We start from the raw sequence: 20,570 nt of genomic DNA, 5'->3' as shown, positions 1-20,570 counted from the left end.
CATGTATATTCAAGTCACTGAAAACAGGAAAATAAGAAAATGGGAGTGTGCGGGTCAGTCTGAAGCTCATGCAATGCTTTTTGCTTCCAAATGACTGAATGCAGATGTCAAGTTACCGAGTGTCTCTTCTTGGCTGCATCCAGGCCTGGCTCCCTGCTAGCATTGCGGTTGATGTTCCGGAGTATGAGTCCAGACTCTCTGGCCTTCCGTGTTTTCATTGGAGGGGCAGGAGGAGCTGTTCTGGGAAGCGCTGAAGCTGGAGCTGAGGTCTTAAAGCTGAGAAGCTGATGACTCTCTATGGCTTCTCTAGCCACCTGAAAGGGTTCGTCACAGGCTGTGCTGCTCTGTTCCTGGACCAGCTCTTCAGTTTTAGCCTCGACTCTCGCCAAGCCTTCCAGACCCCAGAAGCTGCCTTGTACCTGTGGGGCTTCTCTGTGTGTCATGGACGGGGAGTGAGTCTGTCTTGCTGGACTAGCATTGGTTGAGATTAATGACGTAGGCAGGGTGAATGTTGGATGAAAGGTGGGTCCGTCGTTCCGGTTGATGTCTGAGGGTCCCTCTGACGAACCCCCTGACCATCTGTACTCTCTTCTAAAAACTCCACTCAGCTCAGAATCAGTTTCCGGACTCCCTTTGTCCTGCTCATCTTTGCATGCTAAGCTCTTTGACCTTTCAGGTTTGAGAGGAACGATCCTGGTGATTTCTGACTGACTGCTGCCTGATAATCTTTGAAAAGACCTTCTCTGACCCCTGAGCTCTGACATGAGACCTTCCATTTCCTCCCCCCCAGAGTTCCTGGCTTTTCTCTCATGGGTCTTGACCACCCTCAGTTTGACCTCTGCTATGTGTTCTCTATTGTCAGTCATGCTCCTCTCTCTAAGATCAAACTCTTTAACCTGTTCTGCAAAACTATCCCATTCTGTCTTCCCAGGACCGTTGACAGAACCCAGCACTTCATCTGCTGGCTGGACTTCATCAGTGATGAAGCTCTTAGTCTGGTCCTTTCCATCACACCATGCAGGGTCATCCACAGCACTTCCATGAGTCTCCTCACCTTCTCCCATTGATGTAATGTAGTCCTTCTTGTTATCTTCATACACAGCAGCAGACACCCCTTTCTCCTTCCATTTTGCCTCTGGTGATCTCTCCTCATCTTTCATCACTGCATTCGTCACCCAACACTGGTCATCTGGCTCCTCTCTTGTTGTACTGTCTTGAGGGATATCTATTAGTCCCGCCTTTGTCTTCTCTGTAGGACTATCCTCCCAGTCCGAGCCCTCGTTGTCTTCTTCGCCGTTTGAGCCATCACCCTCTTTCTCATAGATGAATTCTGTCGACATTCCCAGGTTTAAACTATTAGGTCTCTTCTTTTTTCTGTGTCTGTTGGGTTGATGATCCTTCTTAGAGTCTCTGAATGGGACTGGGGCTGGGATTGGGGATTGGGTTGAGAATGGGTCTGGGACTGGGACTATGTCATTCTTTGCATCAGAAGATTCGGTGGTTTCAGCTAATTCCACCATGAACCGGCTGTTGCTAGTCAGCCGCGGTTCAGAACATTCATCATGGGCTTCCCTTGTGGCTTTGGGCGAGGGAAAGTTATCAATATCTGTTCTCATTTCTGGCCAATCCTCCCCTGTAGCCTCGATATTAATCATCTTGGCTCCTTCTACCTCTTTTTCCAGTTCTTCTTTTCTTTCGCAAGAAAAATCAGGGACTAATGGGGGAGACGAGGTGGAAGCTTTGTTCTGTTCCTCTGCCTTCCAGTCATGGTTCTGTTGATAAGTGTCTTGTTTCTCAATCAATACCCACTCCTCAGAGCCCTACATGTTGATATAGATTAAACACAGTTAGAGGTGCCAACTGAATTGTAACATAGATTAACAGCTACAGTACATACATTTGTTTTTATAGCACAAATAGAACCTCTACAGTCCTCCATGTAGATGGTAGGTGCATGCTCATAGACTGTAATCTGCTAATAATTTCTGCTTCAATTGCTGCAATCATACATTGAAATGTTACATTTACATCAAAATGTATATGTTGGTTATTGCATTTCTTAAAGATTTTCTCAGACACAATGACTGCAGCAGGTCAGATTAAAACAATATGCAAGGGATATCAGCTCTAGCTGAGTGTGCAGTGTGTATATAAAATGGTACCAGACCACAGTTTCATTACAGATAAATGGCCAACTACAGTACAGTCAGTATGTTATGAGGTAGAAGTTAGAAGAGAGAGGAAGAGGAAGTGAAGAGCAACCTCTGGGGAAGTCACCAAAGTCTTCTGGAAGAAGCCCTCTACAGAGAGGCTGTTTACTTGGTTCTTGCCCCCCACCTTATGGGGGGCAGAGCATTACCCGCCAGGAGAGGTGTGGGGGGGGGGGGGGGAGAAGAGAAAGGGAGGAGAACAGCTATTAGATGAGCCCCAACTGTATGGTCCTTTGTCACAGCATACTATCCAACTTTTGGTAATTTCATGCAAAAGGGGAAAATGAAAGAGAAGGGTAGAAAGGAGGAAGAAATATTGATTCAATGGGCAAGGGAGACCTAGCTGAAATCTATGAACCAATCAAGATTAATCTTGAATCAAATGACGAGAGTATTGCAAAAAAGCAACATGGGCCTAGTTAACTTCGACATGCACATTGCGGCTGCCAAATCCACATATCCAGTTGAGGAGGTATTTGCAATGCAAAAATAACATTTGCGACTACATCAAAGGATTTATGATTTCCTCTGAATCTCTCTGAGTTGGACTCCTCCAGGATAGAGAGATTTCTCAGGCCACACTTTTTCATTATTCAATCAGGACAATAGCATCGCTCCCTCAGATCTATGTAGGTACATGACAGATGTAGTTTTCATGCCCTCGAGGATGTCTGATGATAATCTCTATGGCTATAATCCGATTGTTCTCAGAGAGCAGAAGAAAAAGTTGTCAGTAGACTATATAAATACCCGGAAACAGACTGCATTGACAGAGCTACACTGGAGAGTATTATCTTATTACTGTATCTTAACAGTATAATCACAATGTGAAAGTGATCAAAGCGGCAGGGGCTTTTGTGTTCTTACACAAAGGGAAGCTTTTTAACTGTCAGGCAATCAAGGTGGGTAGACGCTCGAGATGGTTGTTCCTCTAGGGCTTCATATTCAGTAAATCTCCAGATTTTGCATATTCAGTAAATCTCCAGATTTTGCACATCTTCTCTTCAAGTTATTGCAGAATCACTTTTCTACCATCTATAAAAGAAAAATGGGATATTGCTACAAACAAACGAAGATCCGTTTCGGATCGAAACGTTGTCAATAAAACGGTTAATTGGGGGCTTCAACAATGTGCGGGCCTTCTAGTTCTTTACTAGTATTCTTTGTTAGCCCAGCACCTATGTTATGTTTCACTATATGGATCACTCCAATATATTGGTATCACTCCGCGGCAGAGGGATACATCCGAGGTGAAAATGTACATCCTCACCTCGGATGTATCCTTCCGCCGCGGAGTGATACCAATATATTGGAGTGATCCATATACAGTTGAAGTCGGAAGTTTACATACACTTAGGTTGGAGTCATTAAAACTTGTTTTTCAACCACTCCACACATTTCTTGTTAACAAACTATAGTTTTGGCAAGTCGATTAGGACATCTACTTTGTGCATGACACAAGTAATTTTTCCAACAATTGTTTACAGACAGATTATTTCACTTATAATTCACTGTATCACAATTCCAGTGGGTCAGAAGTTTACATACACTTTACATGCAAATCAATCCCAGAACAACAGCAAAGGACCTTGTGAAGATGCTGGAGGAAACAGGTACAAAAGTATCTATATCCACAGTAAAACAAGTCCTATATCGACATAACTTGAAAGGCCGCTCAGCAAGGAAGAAGCCACTGCTCCAAAACCGCCATAAAAAAGCCAGACTATGGTTTGCAACTGCACATGGGGACAAAGATCGTACTTTTTGGAGAAATGTCCTCTGGTCTGAAGAAACAAAAATAGAACTGTTTGGCCATAATGACCATCGTTATGTTTGGAGGAAAAAGGGAGTTCTTGCAAGCCGAAGAACACCATCCCAACCGTGAAGCATGGGGGTGGCAGCATCATGCTGTGGGGGTGCTTTGCTGCAGGAGGGACCAGTGCACTTCACAAAATAGATGGCATCATGAGGAAGGAAAATTATGTGGATATATTGAAGCAACATCTCAAGACATCAGTCAGGAAGTTGAAGCTTGGTCCCAAATGGGTCTTCCAAATGGACAATGACCCCAAGCATACTTCCAAAGTTGTGGGAAAATGGCTTAAGGACAACAAAGTCAAGGTATTGGAGTGGCCATCACAAAGCCCTGACCTCAATCCTATAGAGAATTTGTGGGCAGAACTGAAAAAGCGTGTGCGAGCAAGGAGGCCTACAAACGTGACTCAGTTACACCAGCTCTGTCTGGAGGAATGGGCCAAAATTCACCCAACTTATTGTGGGAAGCTTGTGGAAGGCTACCCGAAACGTTTGACCCAAGTTAAACAATTTAAAGGCAATGTTACCAAATACTAATTGAGTGTATGTAAACTTCTGACCCACTGGGAATGTGATGAAAGAAATAAAAGCTGAAATAAATAATTCTCTCTACTATTATTCTGATATTTCACATTCTTAAAATAAAGTGGTGATCCTAACTGACCTAAGATAGGGAATTTTTACTAGGATTAAATGTCAGGAATTGTGAAAAACTGAGTTTAAATGTATTTGGCTAAGGTGCATGTAAACTTTCGACTTCAACTGTAGCTCACATAACCGTGGTTACAAACGTAACTTTCTTTTATAAGGATGTGCGTATGACCACAAACCTTTCTATATTACTACAAACACCCACCTCTAATGATAAATGCAGGACATGATTTCCATTATTTATTTTTTATTCAATGTGTTCTTATGGTCTAGACTGAACAAAAAAATAGACGCAACATGTAAAGTGTTGGTCCCATGTTTCATGAGCTGAAATAAAAGATCCCAGAAATGTTCCATATGCACAAAAAGCTTATTTCTCTCAAATTTTGTGCACAAATTTGTTTACATCCCTGTTAGTGAGCATTTCTCCTTTGCCAAGATAATCCATCCACCTAACAGGTGTGGCATATCAAGAAGCTGATTAACAGCGTGATCATTACACATGTGAACCTTGTGCTGGGGACAATAAAAGGCCACACAACACAGATTCCTCATGTTTTGAGGGAGCGTGCAATTGGCATGCTGACTGCAGGAATGCCCACCAGAGCTGTTACCAGAGAATTGAATGTTCATTTCTCTACTATAAGGCATCTCCAACGTCGTTTTAGAGAATTTGGCAGTACGTCCAACCGGCCTCACAACCGGAGACCAAGTGTAACCCAGCCAGCCCAGGACCTCCACATCCGGCTTCTTTTGTGGGGAAAAACTCATTTTCATGGGCCTGGCTCCCAACTGGGTGGGCCTATGCTCTCCCAGGCCCACCCATGGCTGAGCCTCTGCCCAGTCATGTGAAATCCATAGATTAGGACCTAATTTATTTATTTCAATTGACTGATTTCCTTATATGAACTGTAACTCAGTAAAATTGTTGAAATTGTTGCATGTTGCGTTTATATTTTTGTTCAGTATATTTTAGCAGTACCATCACACTATCCAAGAGATTGGGTCTGAGTCTGCAGCAATATCTATCTACAATAAATAACCACTTACAATAACTTCAATAAATATTATTGTCCTCAAAAGTAATGGTCAGAAATACAGTTATTGGTTTCATATCAGACTGCAGATCTTCAGGTTTACATTATTCCAAAAGCACACAAACACAATGTCACAGTACTGTCTGTTTCCTTATGAATAATGGAAAAAAACATGTTCTCCTGTGTTGACCTCCAAGCATACTTGGTTCTAGGGGAGTCAACTGTAAGAGGTGCTACGAAACTTACTGCAAGACTGGAATTTCAATGCTGTCTGTCATACACAGCCTCACTGTCAGATGTTAGGGCAGTTTAAACAGAAGTATTAAAGATGCACTATGCAGAAATCGCTCCAATTTCCTGGTGCAAAAATTCTAATAGTTCACCAAATTTCAGTTTATGTGACAAAACAGGCAAGCATCGTGTAGAGAATCATTGTACCATCTAAATATATTTTCCATAACCAAAAATATTGTATGTTCAGCTGTTTAAAGCTGGTGTACAAAACCGAAAGTACTTGCTTGTACTGAGAATGACAGATCTATAACTAACATTTCTATGTGAATTTGGTTGGGTCGCTCAAAAAGTTACATATTGCAGCTTTAAGGCATTATCAGTGATATATTCATATTCATGGCATACAGTGGAGAATTGGTACATAGGTTAGAGGTTGTGAAACTCTCAACCTCCACCCGTGCTCCAGTGGACCGCAGGTCCTCACCACCCTCATCCCACACTCACAGCCTTCTTCTCGGGCGTGCCGCCTGGGGACGTTCCTGACAACCGCTTCTCACGATTCATCAGCTTGCTGTTGGGCCCCCTCAGGGCTTTCTTCAGCTCATTGATACTGGCCTGGTGCTTCAATAAGACATCCTCCGACTTATCTAAAAACTGTATTGAATAAAAGGGGATAGATAAAGAATGAGAATGAGAGAGGATGGGGAGAGAAGGAGCGAGAAATATGCATTAGTATGACATCTATATAAATTACCACTGTAGTAATCACACTGACACACAATTAAATTGCATTATGACTTGATATGCATGGCCGAGTGGAACGTGATCTGAAATAATACATCAAAGTGCCATTAGTATCGCAGGCAGCACACAAGGAAAGACACCAACACAATTACTTAAACTAATGTGTCTTAATACTTAGCGATTCAGCGCATGGATCAAGTGCATTGTTTGTGGCCTGTGATTGCATTGCTATTCTGTTCAGTAGTCTGTCTACTGATGAATATGGCATTTGGGATGCTATTAAAACCCACGCAAATGAAATTATTATCTAACTATTTGCATTGTTTATTAAGATGAAACAAACACAAAATTAAAACAACTGAATGCGCTAATAAATCGTCTTAGTGAATAGCTAGCTAGTCTACTGTTGCCTAGTATTCATTTTCATTGACTGTAGCTGCATACATCATATCAGTTGAAGGCTGACTTAAGTTAATGCTGTTAATTCACATGAAGGCTGGTTTAAGTGAATGTTGTTCAGTATCCTTAACAATCCATAGCAATCTGTGTTGCATCTCCATGCAACAACAGGGCCATTACATTAATGCTGCAGGCACTTAGAGAGGAAATCGAGCTTCAGTGCACTTTCTCCCCTAGTCCTAAGAGACTTCATACATTACAATGCTCCATGATGTTCAATAGTCTACAAATAGTATCATGAGATTTTGGTAGAGACCACTTGTTCAGCTGAGTCGGTCACGAAGCACTATGACAGAACCATGGTTGAAATCAATTCCATCTGAATTCCAGTCATTTACGGAACTGATTTTAACTTCTGAAGAAATGCAATGTCCAATTGAACAGACAGGAATAGACCTGAAACTGACTCCAACTCTGGACAGATCATCAGCACAATGAGCTGTACCTCCTTGTGTCGAGGGGTTGTCTCCTGGTCCAACTGAGAGGGCAGAGTTGGGGCAGGAGCACGGACAGGGACAGGGGTAGGGGCGTGTAGGGTGGGGTAAGGGGAGTGGGGGAGGATGCAGAGACAGAGAGGAAGAGCAGAGATGGTGAGTCAAGGAGGTCAGGCAGGCAGACAGACAGGTAGACTGAGCAACCCGGACTGGACACAGACAGCAGTAGACACAAACACCACAAGCACAAACCAGGAACACACACACACACAACCATGCAGGCTGACTTAAGATTTTCACGTTGAATTGCCTGTAAAATCCTTATAGTTAAGCTCTTGCTCTGATGGTTGAATGATCATTGGGGAACTTTGTCATCATGTCTATTTGATTTGAGTACCACCTCATGCAAAAAGTGTAGACAAAAAAACAGCCCCCCAAAGCATTAGTTAACAACAAAAAATACAGCTGTACCAAAACCGTAGTTCATTCTAGAAGGAAATAAAATATTGCATTACCAGCATAAAATGAAGGCTTTGCAGCTTCAATGCAATACTTTGGGTGCAAACAAATATAATATGGTGCAGATGATTATTCACTGTATGTCAATTACTGCTAGTTTAACAGGAATATGTGGGATTACTAAACAACAAGACAGATAGGCAAAGAGCCATCTCACAGACTGACAGACAGACTGACAGAGAGACAGACAGGGCACCAGACACCAAATACCTCTTGTGGGGACCCAGCATCCTCCTTTTGCCAGAGAGGGTTAAAGAGAGAGAGCAGGTTAGTGAATGACAGGGAGAGAGAGCAAGAAAGAACAGCAACAGGAGAGGTTGGCTTGACATTATGAGAAAGAAGTGAAGGTTCGATATAGCAGTTAGTGGGGATAGTGAGCCATACTGGTTAGCATATAAGCCACTGAGTGGCAGAGAGGGAGCAGAGTTAGTTCTGACATATCTTTAGCTTTAAACCCCAGCAGAGAATATCACAGCGACCCGAAAAGTTCCAGCGGTACACTCCTGCACCCCTGCAGTCACTACCATCTGCATTGAGACATACAGATCCACCCTGACAAAAACATAATCTCCACACAAGCAGTGTGACTCTCTAAACTGCCATACAGATGTAGGATCTTAATTTGATCACCCTGTTGCAGGAGAACTTTCCTGCAATGCAAGTGGGGACACTTACCATCAAATGTAGAATGTGTGATTCTGAGAAACAATTAGGCTGAGCCTGGGTCCACAGATCTGTTTGTGCTTTATCCAACTCCTATGTCATGTAGCCTAAGGAATGTTAGAGGAGTTGGCTAAAGCACATACAGATCTGTCAACCATGCTAGGTTGGGCCATTTACCCTCTGAACCAGATATGACAACCGCAGTATCATAAGTCCAAGTCATGTATCAATCCTTACTCCCATCTGCCTAACAGTACCTTGATCTCCTTCTTCTTGCAGGGGGTGGTGACACCATCCTCATCTTGGTCCTGGTCTTCCTTAGGATCCCGTTCCTCATCCTCCTCCTCCTCATTGTCCTGCTCCAGACTGGGTGGTTCCAGTTCTGTCTCCTGTTCGTCCCCAGAGGGGCTGTGGAGGTGGGGGTGTTCACTGACGCTGCGCCGGGACAGACCATCCTGGTTCTCACACATGGCCGACACTGGCCGGGAGAACTCTGCTGGTTAGACAAAGGCACAGTAGGACTGTTTTATTATGGGGGAACAATCCAGCATTTTTAGAACACCTACTCATTCAAGGGTTTTTCTTTATTTTTACTCTTTTCTACATTTCTCTTTTCATTACCAGCCTCAGAAATTGCAGCCCAAATAAATGCTTCACAGAGTTCAAGTAACAGACACATCTCACTGTTCAGAGGAGACTGTGTGAATCAGGCCTTCATGGTCGACTTGCTGCAAAGAACCACTACTAAAGGACTCCAATAAGAAGACGCGATTTGCTTGGGCCAAGAAACACTAGCAATGGACATTAGACCGGTGGAAATGTGTCCTTTGGTCTAGAGCCCAAATTTGAGATTTTTGGTTCCAACCGCCGTGTCTTTGTGAGACGCGGTGTGGGTGAACGGATTATCTCTGAATGTGTATTTCCCACCGTAAAGCATGGAGGAGGAGGTGTTATGGTGTGGGGGTGCTTTGCTGGTGACACTGTCTGTGATTTATTTCGAATTCAAAGCACACTTAACCAGCATGCGTACCACAGCATTCTGTAGCGATACGCCATCCCATCTGGTTTGGGCTTAGTGGAACTATAATTTATTTTTCAACAGGACAATGACCCAACACACCTCCAGGCGGTGTAAGGGCTATTTTACCAAGTGATGGAGTGCTGCATCAGATGACCTGGCCTCCACAATCCCTCGACCTCAACCAAATTGAGATGGTTTGGGATGAGTTGGACCGCAGAGTGAAGGAAAAGCAGCCAACAAGTGCTCAGCATATATGAGAACTCATTCAAGACTGTTGGAAAAGCATTCCAGGTGAAGCTGGTTGAGAGAATGCCAAGAGTGTGCATAGCTGTCATCAAGGCAAAGGGTGGCTATTTGAAGAATCTCAAATATTTTGATTTGTTTAACACTTTTTGGTTACTACATGATTCCATATGTGTTATTTCATAGTTTTGATGTCTTCACTATTATTCTACAATGTAGAAAATAGTACAAATAAAGAAAAACCCTTGACCCGTAGTGTACATACATAGCCGCATCTAAACCTTAAGGCTATGTCTTCAGGTATGAAAAAATATCCCATAGCCACTGATATATCATACTATAATTCACTTTGAACAATTGTCCCTTGTGTGAGTAGCCATTGAGGAACACAACCATGGTACTTACCTCCATCCAGACTGCGGGACAGCAGGTACCTCTTGCTGGTGGAGCGTTCAAAGTGGGGAGCGGGCCGGTCTATAAGGGCGCTGGCCTGCCGAGTCTGGGCCTGGGTTCGCCCACTGTAGCAGAACTTAGAGCCCATCACCAGGAAGCCCTTAGGAGGAGGCTCTGGAGACACTAACCTGGAGGTGTTATAGTCCACAGACAGAGAGGAATTCATCAGCCCTAATTCTGGAGACTAACCTGGAGAATCAAGATTCAGGAACATATTTATTGTCTGATTGCATGGTATTTTGGTTGCAACAGTAGACAAATAACAAGGGTTAAAAATACTGGTGAAAGAGAAATTCACCATCCTTGCTTTACAGCAAAACAATTGAGAGAAATACCAGATGTAAGTATGAGAGTAATTACTGGATGTAGTAAATGGCTTTGTAAAATGCTGAGAACATTGGACTCGTGTTAGAGCAGCAGCACCTGCTTGAAAACATTGCTCTTTACTACATGGTTGCATATTCCTCTTACAGTGAATTCCTCAAAACCTGAGGCAGCATGGGCAGAGAAACACCAGAGACACAAGTCGTAACATGAAGAGGAAGACACAAAACAGAGAGGGAAACACCTTCAGCCTCAGTCTAGTGCTGGCTGCTGTGAAACAAAATGTTGCTGTGGATGGGGATGGTGCCTACAGGGAGAGAGAGCCCTGATCAAAGCTGTGCTATAATCACTCCTGAGCTTCCCCAACAGTGGGATAGAAGGTGCTGGAAGCGGATGGGAAAATGCTATAGAGAGATGTGAACAGGCTTGAAGTGAGTGGTGTTTGGTTATATTTGGCTGCCTAAAGATCAAGCGGACTTAAGGAGAAATGGCTTGCATGGGGTAACATAAGAGAGGTACAAGAGTGCTACTACATTTACATTTACATTTTAGTAATTTAGCAGACGCTCTTATCCAGAGCGACTTACAGAGGGGATTAGATACCTGAAGTTGCTCTTACCTGAAGAAGGTGTGGTGCTCGATGCAGACCTTCCATAGTCTCTTAGCCGCCCGGTGGTTGGGAAGCTTGAAGCCAATAGTGCTCTCAAACTGCTCGTACTGGTTCACGAGAGGGAGATAGAGGGAGAGGGGGAGACAGAAAGGAAGGGAGGGAGGGGAAAGAGAGAGGAGCAGGTGTTTCTTGTGGTTACATTTACTGCATGAATGCAGTGTATGAGGGAGTGAATGCAGTTTTGAATGACATGATACGTTCTTAAAAACAACCTTGTAATGCATCAGCACTTTATTTCATATTCCAAACTGTCACAATTTGAAGTTATATGCTGTTCAGATAGATTTGTTGAATCGGCCTGCTTGTCACTCAGAAGATGAAACAAGCTCTAAGCAAACAGACACAGTGTGAAACTGTTCACTCCTGTAAACCCACAGACACCTGTTCCAAAGCCAAATGGCTGACAAGCAAGGTTAAAACTCCCAAGTATGCACACTAGTAATCTGTTCTCCCTGAAATTCCAGCCCTGTGACCACCAGACAGATTCCTGCACTGAGCCAAATGGCTAAGAAACGACCATTTTCAAACAGAGGAGACAAACATGAGGGTAGCATTTCAATTTTCATGACTATATTTAGACTTTTCATCCTTCTATTCTGGGTGCTGCTGCAGCTGCACTGGCAGTGCTACATGTCTTTATCCTGCTCTTCCACAGGCTCATTGTGGGGCTCTGTCACTTTAGCAGCCCTGGCCAGACAGCCTGGCACACTGGGCTGAGCTGCTGGGCTGGGGCTAAGCTCAGTAGGCTGCAGAGGTTGTGGCTGCAGCGCAGCAAGAACTGAAAAGGGACTGGGAGAGAGAGGCAGGCTATAGATTCTAAGCCTGTGGAGCAGCAAAATTGGGGGGGGGAATATTTTCCAGTTCTCTGGTCAGTCGAACTGACCACACATTCGTTTCCTCACAATCTTTAGCTGGACGTAGTTCCAGTTATAACAGAAATGATAGGGTGCATACTGCATAAATGTTAATGTCTCATGTTCATTTTGTAAGGGGGTAACACCTCATCTACACTCTTAGAAAAAAAGGTGCTACCTAGAACCTCTTCGGCTGTCCCCATAGGATAACACTTTGAAGAACTCTTGTTGGTTCCAAGTAGAACCGTTTTATGTTCCATGTAGAACCCTTTCTAACTGGAACCAAAAAGGGTTCTCTACGGTGACAGCCGAAGAACCCTTCAGGAACCCTTTTTTCTAAGAATGTACAGAGCAGCCACTCTAACTTGGTTCAGTTTACCTCCCCAGGCCGGATCTTGATGTAGAAGTTGCTCCTCTTGTAGGAGATCTTAAGGATCTTTGGCCAGGCGAAGCGATTGATCCTCAGGCGGTCGCGGTAGATCAGGAGCCCGTTGGCACACACGCCCAGCATGATGTCAATCCCTTCTGAATCCTGGAGCAGCCAAGGACCAGCATGGCAGAGGAGAGGAAGATGAAAGGAGAGGAAGAAGAGAGGGAAGGAGAGGAAACATTCAAGTAATAAAGTAATATGTTGGTGTATAAGGTAAAATAAATAATCCTGCACAGTCACATAGAAACATAGACTCACAAAATGTAATATGTAACAGCATACCTTGGCATGATGAAGGTCCACCCCATACATGGATAGCTTCTTAGCATTTTCCAGGAAGTTGATTTCTGCATCAGCTGGAGTCATACCCCTGAAACCAAAAATGCAATTCACACAGGAGAACCAATTGAATATTCAAATGGTATGAGTGATATTTCCAATCCCATGTCTCTCCCTCCACCTTTCTACCATAACTCCTTGGCCAAGAGTCAAGCACTGGGGCCATGCCAGGAAAGGGATGGGGGAGACCCTGAGACTGGGGAAGTATTGACAGTGTTGGCAAGGCCTCCATGTAGACAGCCATGACAGATGCCAGGGCAATGTGGTGGCATTTGTCAACATATGTATGGTGTGTTGTTGGACACTGTCTGAGCAAAGGTTCATCAGCAGGCTCCAATGGTTCCATATGAATGAGAGATGGAGATATGTATTTACTACAAATATGCAACTGAAATAAACCTGACTGGGTCTAGAGGTTTTTCTGATCATGTGACCTGGCCAGGAAAACCTACCAGACCCTTGTCATGGCCCTATCATTTTCTGGTGGTCAGATTATACTCTTGGCCATAACCATAACTACTACCTGTAGTTCCGATGGAGCTCCATGACCCTCTCCTCCAGCTCTCGCGTCTGATTAGGTGCGAAGCGGAAGTCGCTGACGTAGTCGGGGCCATGGTCGTCGGTGTCATAGTCTCCCAGCTCGGCCTGCACAGCGTAGGAACCCAGCAGGGCATGGGTCACGAAGGAACAGGGCAGACGACCTGACAACATGTCATCTCTCAGCTGCAGACACAGGTAGTATCTGTGAGGGAGAGGGAGATGTTAAAAAAGGCCTCGCCAAAGGCAAGCTCCAACAAGAAGGTTGAGGAGTTAATCCATAACGGTCAGTGGAATTCCGAATGTAGCTAATCCTTCTAAATAGAGTGGGATTTGGAATTATTTGACAGCCGTGAAATGTGCACTGTAAATTATTACAATTGTACAAAGTCTTTCAATACAAACGTTTGTTGTTTTACAGTGATATTTTAATGTGCAAACTGATACTGTAAGTATGAGAGACTGCGTGCTGCGAGCTTCCATGTACAGTGCATTCGGAAAGTATTCAGACCCCTTCACTTTTTCAACATTATTGTAAAATCTATTAAATTAATTTTTTCCTCATCAATTTACACACAATACCCCATAATGATAAAGCAAAATCCTTTGCTATGAGACTTGAAATTGAGCTCTGGTGCATCCTGTGTCCATTGATCATCCTTGAGATGTTTCTACAACTTGACTGGAGTCTACCTGTGGTAAATTAAATTGATTGGACATGATTTGGAAAAGCAAACTCCTTCTATATAAGGTCCCACAGTTGACAGTGCATGTCAGAGAAAAAACCAAGCCATGAGGTCGAAGGAATTGTCCGTAGAGCTCCGAGACAGGATTGTGTCGAGGCACAGATCTGGGGAAGGGTACCTAAACATTTCTGCAGCATTGAAGGTCCCAAAGAACACAGTGGCCTCCATCATTCTTAAAAATGGGAGAAGTTTGGAACCACCAAGACTATTCCTAAAGTGACCAAGAACCCGATGGTCACTCTGACAGAGCTCCATAGTTCCTCTGTGGAGATGGAAGAACCTTCCAGAAGGACAACCATCTCTGCAGCACTCCACCAAGCAGGCCTTTATGGTAGAGTGGCCAGACGGAAGCCACTCCTCAGTAAAAGGCACATGACAGCCCAGTTACAAGAGGGGACTTTAAATAGGCCTATGGCACATCAAGGGAACTGTAGCTTACTGTTCAGATGGGTTAAAATGGAAACTGAAATCTAAACACTGACTGTAGGTCTATAACCTCTCTCACAGCCTTAATATTAACTCCTGCATAATTAATAATTTCTTGCAGTAAAATGATACAACAAATGTAGGCAACATTTTCACTGGGGAACAGGAGTGGAGAAATATTATTTATTTATTTCAGCATCTTGAGAGAATGCGAATGCTCAGTTAGATACCTTCTGTTGGGGTGCTATTTTTATCAGCATCATAAAAGCTGATAGTAGCCTATTTCAACAACATAAAATGCATCCAAGCCTAACTGAAATCTTATCAGAAACCTGTTTTTTCATTTTCACAGCTTTCTATTTTCTTACAACCGGTCAACAAAACAAAGGAGATGATCGTGGACTTCAGGAAACAGCAGAGGGTGCACCCCCCTATCTACATCGACGGGACCGCAGTGGAGAAGGAGGAAAGCTTCAAGTTCCTTGGCGTACACATCACCGACAAACTGAAATGGTCCACCCACGCAGACAGTGTGGTGAAGAAGGCGCAACAGAGCCTCTTCAACCTCAGGAGGCTGAAGAAATTTGGCTTGGCACCTAAAACCCTCACAAGCTCTCCAGAGGGTGGTGCGGTCTGCCAAACGCATTACCGGGGGCAAACTACCGGCCCTCCAAGACACCTACAGCACCCGATGTCACAGGAAGGCCAAAAAGATCATCAAGGACATCAACCACCCGAGCCACTGCCTGTTTTTTTCTAAAAACCTGTTTTTGCTTTGTCATTATGGGGTAGATTGCTGAGATTTTCTTTTTTTAATCCATTTTAGAATAAGGCTGTAACGTAACAAAATGTGGAAAAAGTGAAGGATCTGAATACTTTACGAATGAACTGTATGTGTGTGTGTGTATACTGTATATAAGGCCCTATAAAATCTCTATTATTAGTAGCCTGAATCCGTTTCTTCCCAAATTTCATTTTCTCCGTTGTTTTTTTCCAGGTTTCTGTTTCCCCCCATTTTTTCAGGTTTTCCCTCTCAAAATCAAATTTTTTAAAAATAGAAAAACAACTAAATTGGATGTTCTAAGTCTACAAAAATGCTTAAACCACATCAGGAGACAACGTTTGAGCTTGGGATTTTTTATTTGATTTTGATTTTTGGGTGTTAATTCCAGAAGCAAGAAGCTGTTGTTTAGAGGTGTTTTTGTAGCACACATGTGATCGTAGAGTTTGCAAAACAAATACCCACTGGATTGATGCAAATAATCATGATATCATTCTGCCAGGTAAGCATAGGCTACTTTGTAGTTAACATTTAATTGAGAAGGTTTTTGGGAAAGCCTTTCCATCTACCAGAAGACTTTTCATTAGCATCATCGCTAACGGCTACACAAAGTGGTAGACACTCGCACTGCACATACACAGACAGGGAATTCTCGATGTTTCTTCAGAAAGTCGCATGAAATACGAATCACAGATGCATTCTGTTCATGTCTTATGATCAACTTAGGCTAATTAATTACTTTTCAATACATTTAGTTGATTCCCTACTAAGTGCAATAACTTTTTTGAATATTGTTGAATTCTGTTTGGTCACACTTTATTTGGTCAGATGGTCATACTATCAACAAACTATCTGTTGATAAGCAACTGACTATCTGTTGATAAGCAACTGACTATCTGTTGATAAGCAACTGACTATCTGTTGATAAGCAACTGACTATCTGTTGATAAGAAACTGACTATCTGTTGATAAGAAACTGACTATCTGTTGATAAGCAACTGACTATCTGTTGATAAGAAACTGACTATCTGTTGATAAGCAACTGACTATCTGTTGATAAGAAACTGACTATCTGTTGATAAGCAACTGACTATCTGTTGATAAGAAACTGACTATCTGTTGATAAGAAACTGACTATCGGCTAGATTCAGGGCAATGTTTAGGCTCCTGAACAGTTTCTACCCTAATCCATAAAACTGCTGAGCAGTTAATCAAATGGCTACACGGACTATTTTGCACTGACTCTATGCACACTCACTGGACTCTACCCACACACACACATACTTACAATGTCACTCCAACACACACAGACAGACGCTCATACACACATGCATACTGACGCCACACTTTCACACTCTTCACATAAGCTGCTGCTACTCTGTTTATCTATCCTGATTGCCTAGTCACTTTTACCCCTGCCTACATGTACATATTACCTCAACTACCTTGTACCCCTGCACATTGACTCGGTACTGGTACTCCTTGAATATAGCCTTATTATAGTTATTTATTGTGTTACTAATTATTATTATTTTTTGCAAGTGTTCTTACTTTTTAACTCTGCATTGTTGGGAAAGGGCTCGTACGTAAGCATTTCTGTTGTATTCGGTGCATGTGACAAATACAATTTCATTGATTGATGTTTAGAATAAGGGTTAGGGTAAGGGTTAAGTTTAGGGTTAGGATAAGGGTTAAGGTTAAAATATAGTTCATTGAAATGTTACTGATAGTCTGTAGAGCATCTACAGATGGACTATCCAAATAAAGTGTTACCTTCCATTTTATTATCTGGATTCCGTGATTCAGTCCACATCGCAGATTTTATAGGGCCCTATATACACACAGTGGCCAGTTTATTAGGTACATCCATCTAGTACCGGGTCGGATCCCGCTTTGCCCCCAGAACAGCCTGAATTCTTCGGGGAATGGACTCTACAAGGTGTGCCATTCAAACGTTGCTCAATTGGTATCAAGGGACCTCTGTAGCTCAGCTGGTAGAGCAAGGCGCTTGTAACGCCAAGGTAGTGGGTTCGATCCCCAGGACCACCCATACACAAAATATGTATGCATGCATGACTGTAAGTCGCTTTGGATAAAAGCGTCTGCTAAATGGCATATTATATTATATATTATATAAGGGACCTAACGTGTGCCAGGACAACATTCCCCACACCATTACACCACCACCACCAGCCTTTACCGTTGACACCAGGCAGGATGAGGCCATGGACTCATGCTGCTTGCTGCTTACGCCAAATCCTGACTCTGCCATCAGCATTACACAACAGGAACCGGGATTCGTCAATTGTTCAGTGTTGGTGATCGAGTGCCCACTGGAGCCACTTCTTCTTGTTTTTAGCTGTGTTGTGTTCTGCTGCACTACCCAAGTGTACCACTAGAGACATACAGGTATTTTATTCTACCTATTCTGACACAGAACGGAAGTACAATGAGAACAGGATTTCAGATAGGGAGAAGAAGAGTATGCATGTGCTGATGATGTATGCTGTGATGGAGTGCTAAGCTTGCTGAGTAAACGTACCCTTAATTAATTATACCCATCGTGTCCTCATGTTGCTGAGCCTACTAAACGACAAGATTGGCGACGAGGATGGCAGCAGCATTAGCATCATCACCTACTCCGTTCCTGCTCTTCCCTGGTCAACCTACAATGCCATTGGCCATGTGGTTGAAAATCTTCAACAACTACTTGGTGGCTATCAATGCTACAGGAGATGACTGGCCAGATGGTAGGAAGCGTGCAGTGCTGCTACATTGCCTTGGTACTGAAGGTCAAAGGATCTTTTACACCTTACCAGATACAGGTACTACGTTTGCAACAGCTGTCACAGCTCTCCAAGAACATTTCATTCCGGCTATCAATGTCGTGGTTGAGCGCCATAAATTCCAACAAAGAGCACAGAGACCTGATGAGTCCATAGCAGATTACGTTGCTGCCCTGAGAGTTACTTGTGAACTGTGACTTCGGTGATAGAGGAGATGAGATGTTGAGAGATCAACTTGTTAAAAAAGGCCTCATGCTCTCGTGTCAAAGAAAGGCTTTTACTGCAGGCTAATCTCACACTGCACACTGCTATTGCGCTCGCTACTCAAGTGGAATGTGGCCAAGCCCACATTCAGTCCATTAATAATCCAATGCCAGTGCAGGCAGTGAGAGAAAAGCCCCAAAAGAAGAATAAACAGAGAGGCCCGTGCCGACTTCAATCCACCTGATGATACAAGAAAGTCAGGTCGCTGCTGTTACAGGCGTGGCTCTAATACACACTTAGCTAACGCTACGGACTGCCCCGCCGCCAAGGCTTAATGCACGGCCTGTGACAAAACCGGTCATTACGCATGGGTGTGCCGTGCCGATAAAAAAAGTAAATGTACAAGAGGTCGAGGTACCGGAGCTTACAGTATTATGCATACTAGACCAAGATTTGAACAGAGAGAAAATACATTGCATAGTCTCTGTCGGTACTCCAAGGTTGCTCCTCACCCCATTGAACTGTTAGTTGATACGGGGTCCTCAGTCTCTATCCTACCCAAGCATTTGTATATACGCTACTTTGATAAATGCCCCCTGACACCACCACAATAACTCTACCCACGTTTCTGAGATACTGGAACCGGCGTGCCTGGCACCGATGATCATACCCACATGTACATATTACCTCAATTACCTCGACTAACCTGTGCGCCAGCACATTGACTCTGTACCAGTAACCCCTGTATCTAGCCTCCCTACTGTTATTTTATTTTACTGCTGCTCTTTAATTATTATTATTATTTATTTTTTTACTTAACACTTATTTTTCTTAAAACTGCATTGTTGGTTAAGGGCTTGTAAGTAAGCATTTCACTGTAAGGTCTACACCTGTTGTATTCGGCGCATGTGGCAAATACAAATGTATTTTATTTTATTTTGATTTGATGTGAAATTGGTTACCTACTCTAAACAAGACTGTGTTAGGGTGCCTCTCCGCTGACGTCCAGCATGATACAGTTACTACTATAGCCTCCTTCTTCATCGTGGAAAAGGGAACGCCTTTGCTAGGCATGGACTTAGTTACGGCCTTGAATCTGCATATCGCTGGTAATACTGTGCTGTGCGGTCCTCTTCTACACCTGTTAAGGTACAGCACCTCGCAACTCCCAGCGCGCAGAAACTAGGGTGTGCAAAAGGGTTTATTCACCACGTGAAAGTCAAAGATGACGTTACTCCTGTGCAACAAAAACTACATCGACTACCACTGTCTGTTAAAAAAGCGGTCTATGCTGACCTGGTGAATGAGACAATCGATGCCTCCCGGTGGGTTTCTTACGCAAATGTCCCGTGTAGCTCAGTTGGTAGAGCATGGCGCTTGCAACGCCAGGGTTGTGGGTTCGTTTCCCACGGGGGACCAGTATGAAAAAATGTATGCACTCACTAACTGTAAGTCTCTCTGGATAAGAGCATCTGCTAAATGACTAAAATGTAAAATGAAATACATCCAGATGGAACAGAATGCACAGTGGCATTTGCATCCAATTCCCTCTCCTCAGCCGAGCGCAAATATTCTATAGTAGAAAAGGATGGGCTTGCCTGTGTGTGGTCAGTTGAGCGGTGGCGAACGTTCCTGTGGGGTACATGTTTTACCCTATGAACTGATCATCAGGCCTTTACTACCATATTGGCAGTGGTGTAAAGTACTTAAGTAAAAATACTTTAAGTACTACTTAAGTCGTTTTTTGGGGTATCTGTACTGTACTTTACTTTACTATTTATATTTTTGACTACTTTTACTTTTACTACATTCCTAATGAAAATAATCTGCTTTTACTCCATAAAACTTAAATAATCTACTTTTTACACCCAAAAGTACTTGTTACATTTTGATTGCTTAGCAGGACAAGAAAATTGTCCAATTCACACACTTATCAAGAGAACATCCCTAGTCATCCCTACTGTCTCTGATCTGGCGGACTCACTAAACA

The 20,570-nt window shown here is 43.3% G+C and overlaps 1 protein-coding gene across 3 annotated transcripts in view; it reads right to left on the bottom strand.

Annotated features, from left to right (window-relative positions):
* LOC311134372 (band 4.1-like protein 1) overlaps positions 1–20,570 on the bottom strand; it is a 108,583-nt gene that overhangs the window by 20,014 nt on the left and 67,999 nt on the right. For all 3 annotated transcript variants that reach the window (XR_014613685.1, XM_084168029.1, XM_084168028.1), the window contains exons 7-13: positions 13,624–13,842; positions 13,044–13,131; positions 12,711–12,863; positions 11,427–11,524; positions 10,436–10,611; positions 9,024–9,262; positions 6,452–6,601 (exon numbers count right to left, since the gene is read on the bottom strand). Coding sequence is in view for 2 of the 3 variants with exons in the window: in XM_084168029.1 (XP_084024155.1) it covers positions 6,452–6,601; positions 9,024–9,262; positions 10,436–10,611; positions 11,427–11,524; positions 12,711–12,863; positions 13,044–13,131; positions 13,624–13,842 (1,123 nt within the window). In the remaining variant the exon portion in view is untranslated. The remainder of the gene's footprint in view (positions 1–6,451; positions 6,602–9,023; positions 9,263–10,435; positions 10,612–11,426; positions 11,525–12,710; positions 12,864–13,043; positions 13,132–13,623; positions 13,843–20,570) is intronic.

Source organism: Coregonus lavaretus, assembly GCF_964263955.1.
Source record: "Coregonus lavaretus genome assembly, chromosome: 8".
In the NCBI taxonomy this organism is placed as follows: Eukaryota; Metazoa; Chordata; class Actinopteri; order Salmoniformes; family Salmonidae; genus Coregonus; species Coregonus lavaretus.
Note: the sequence above shows the minus strand (reverse complement) of the source record. Positions and strands in the feature narration are given on the sequence as shown.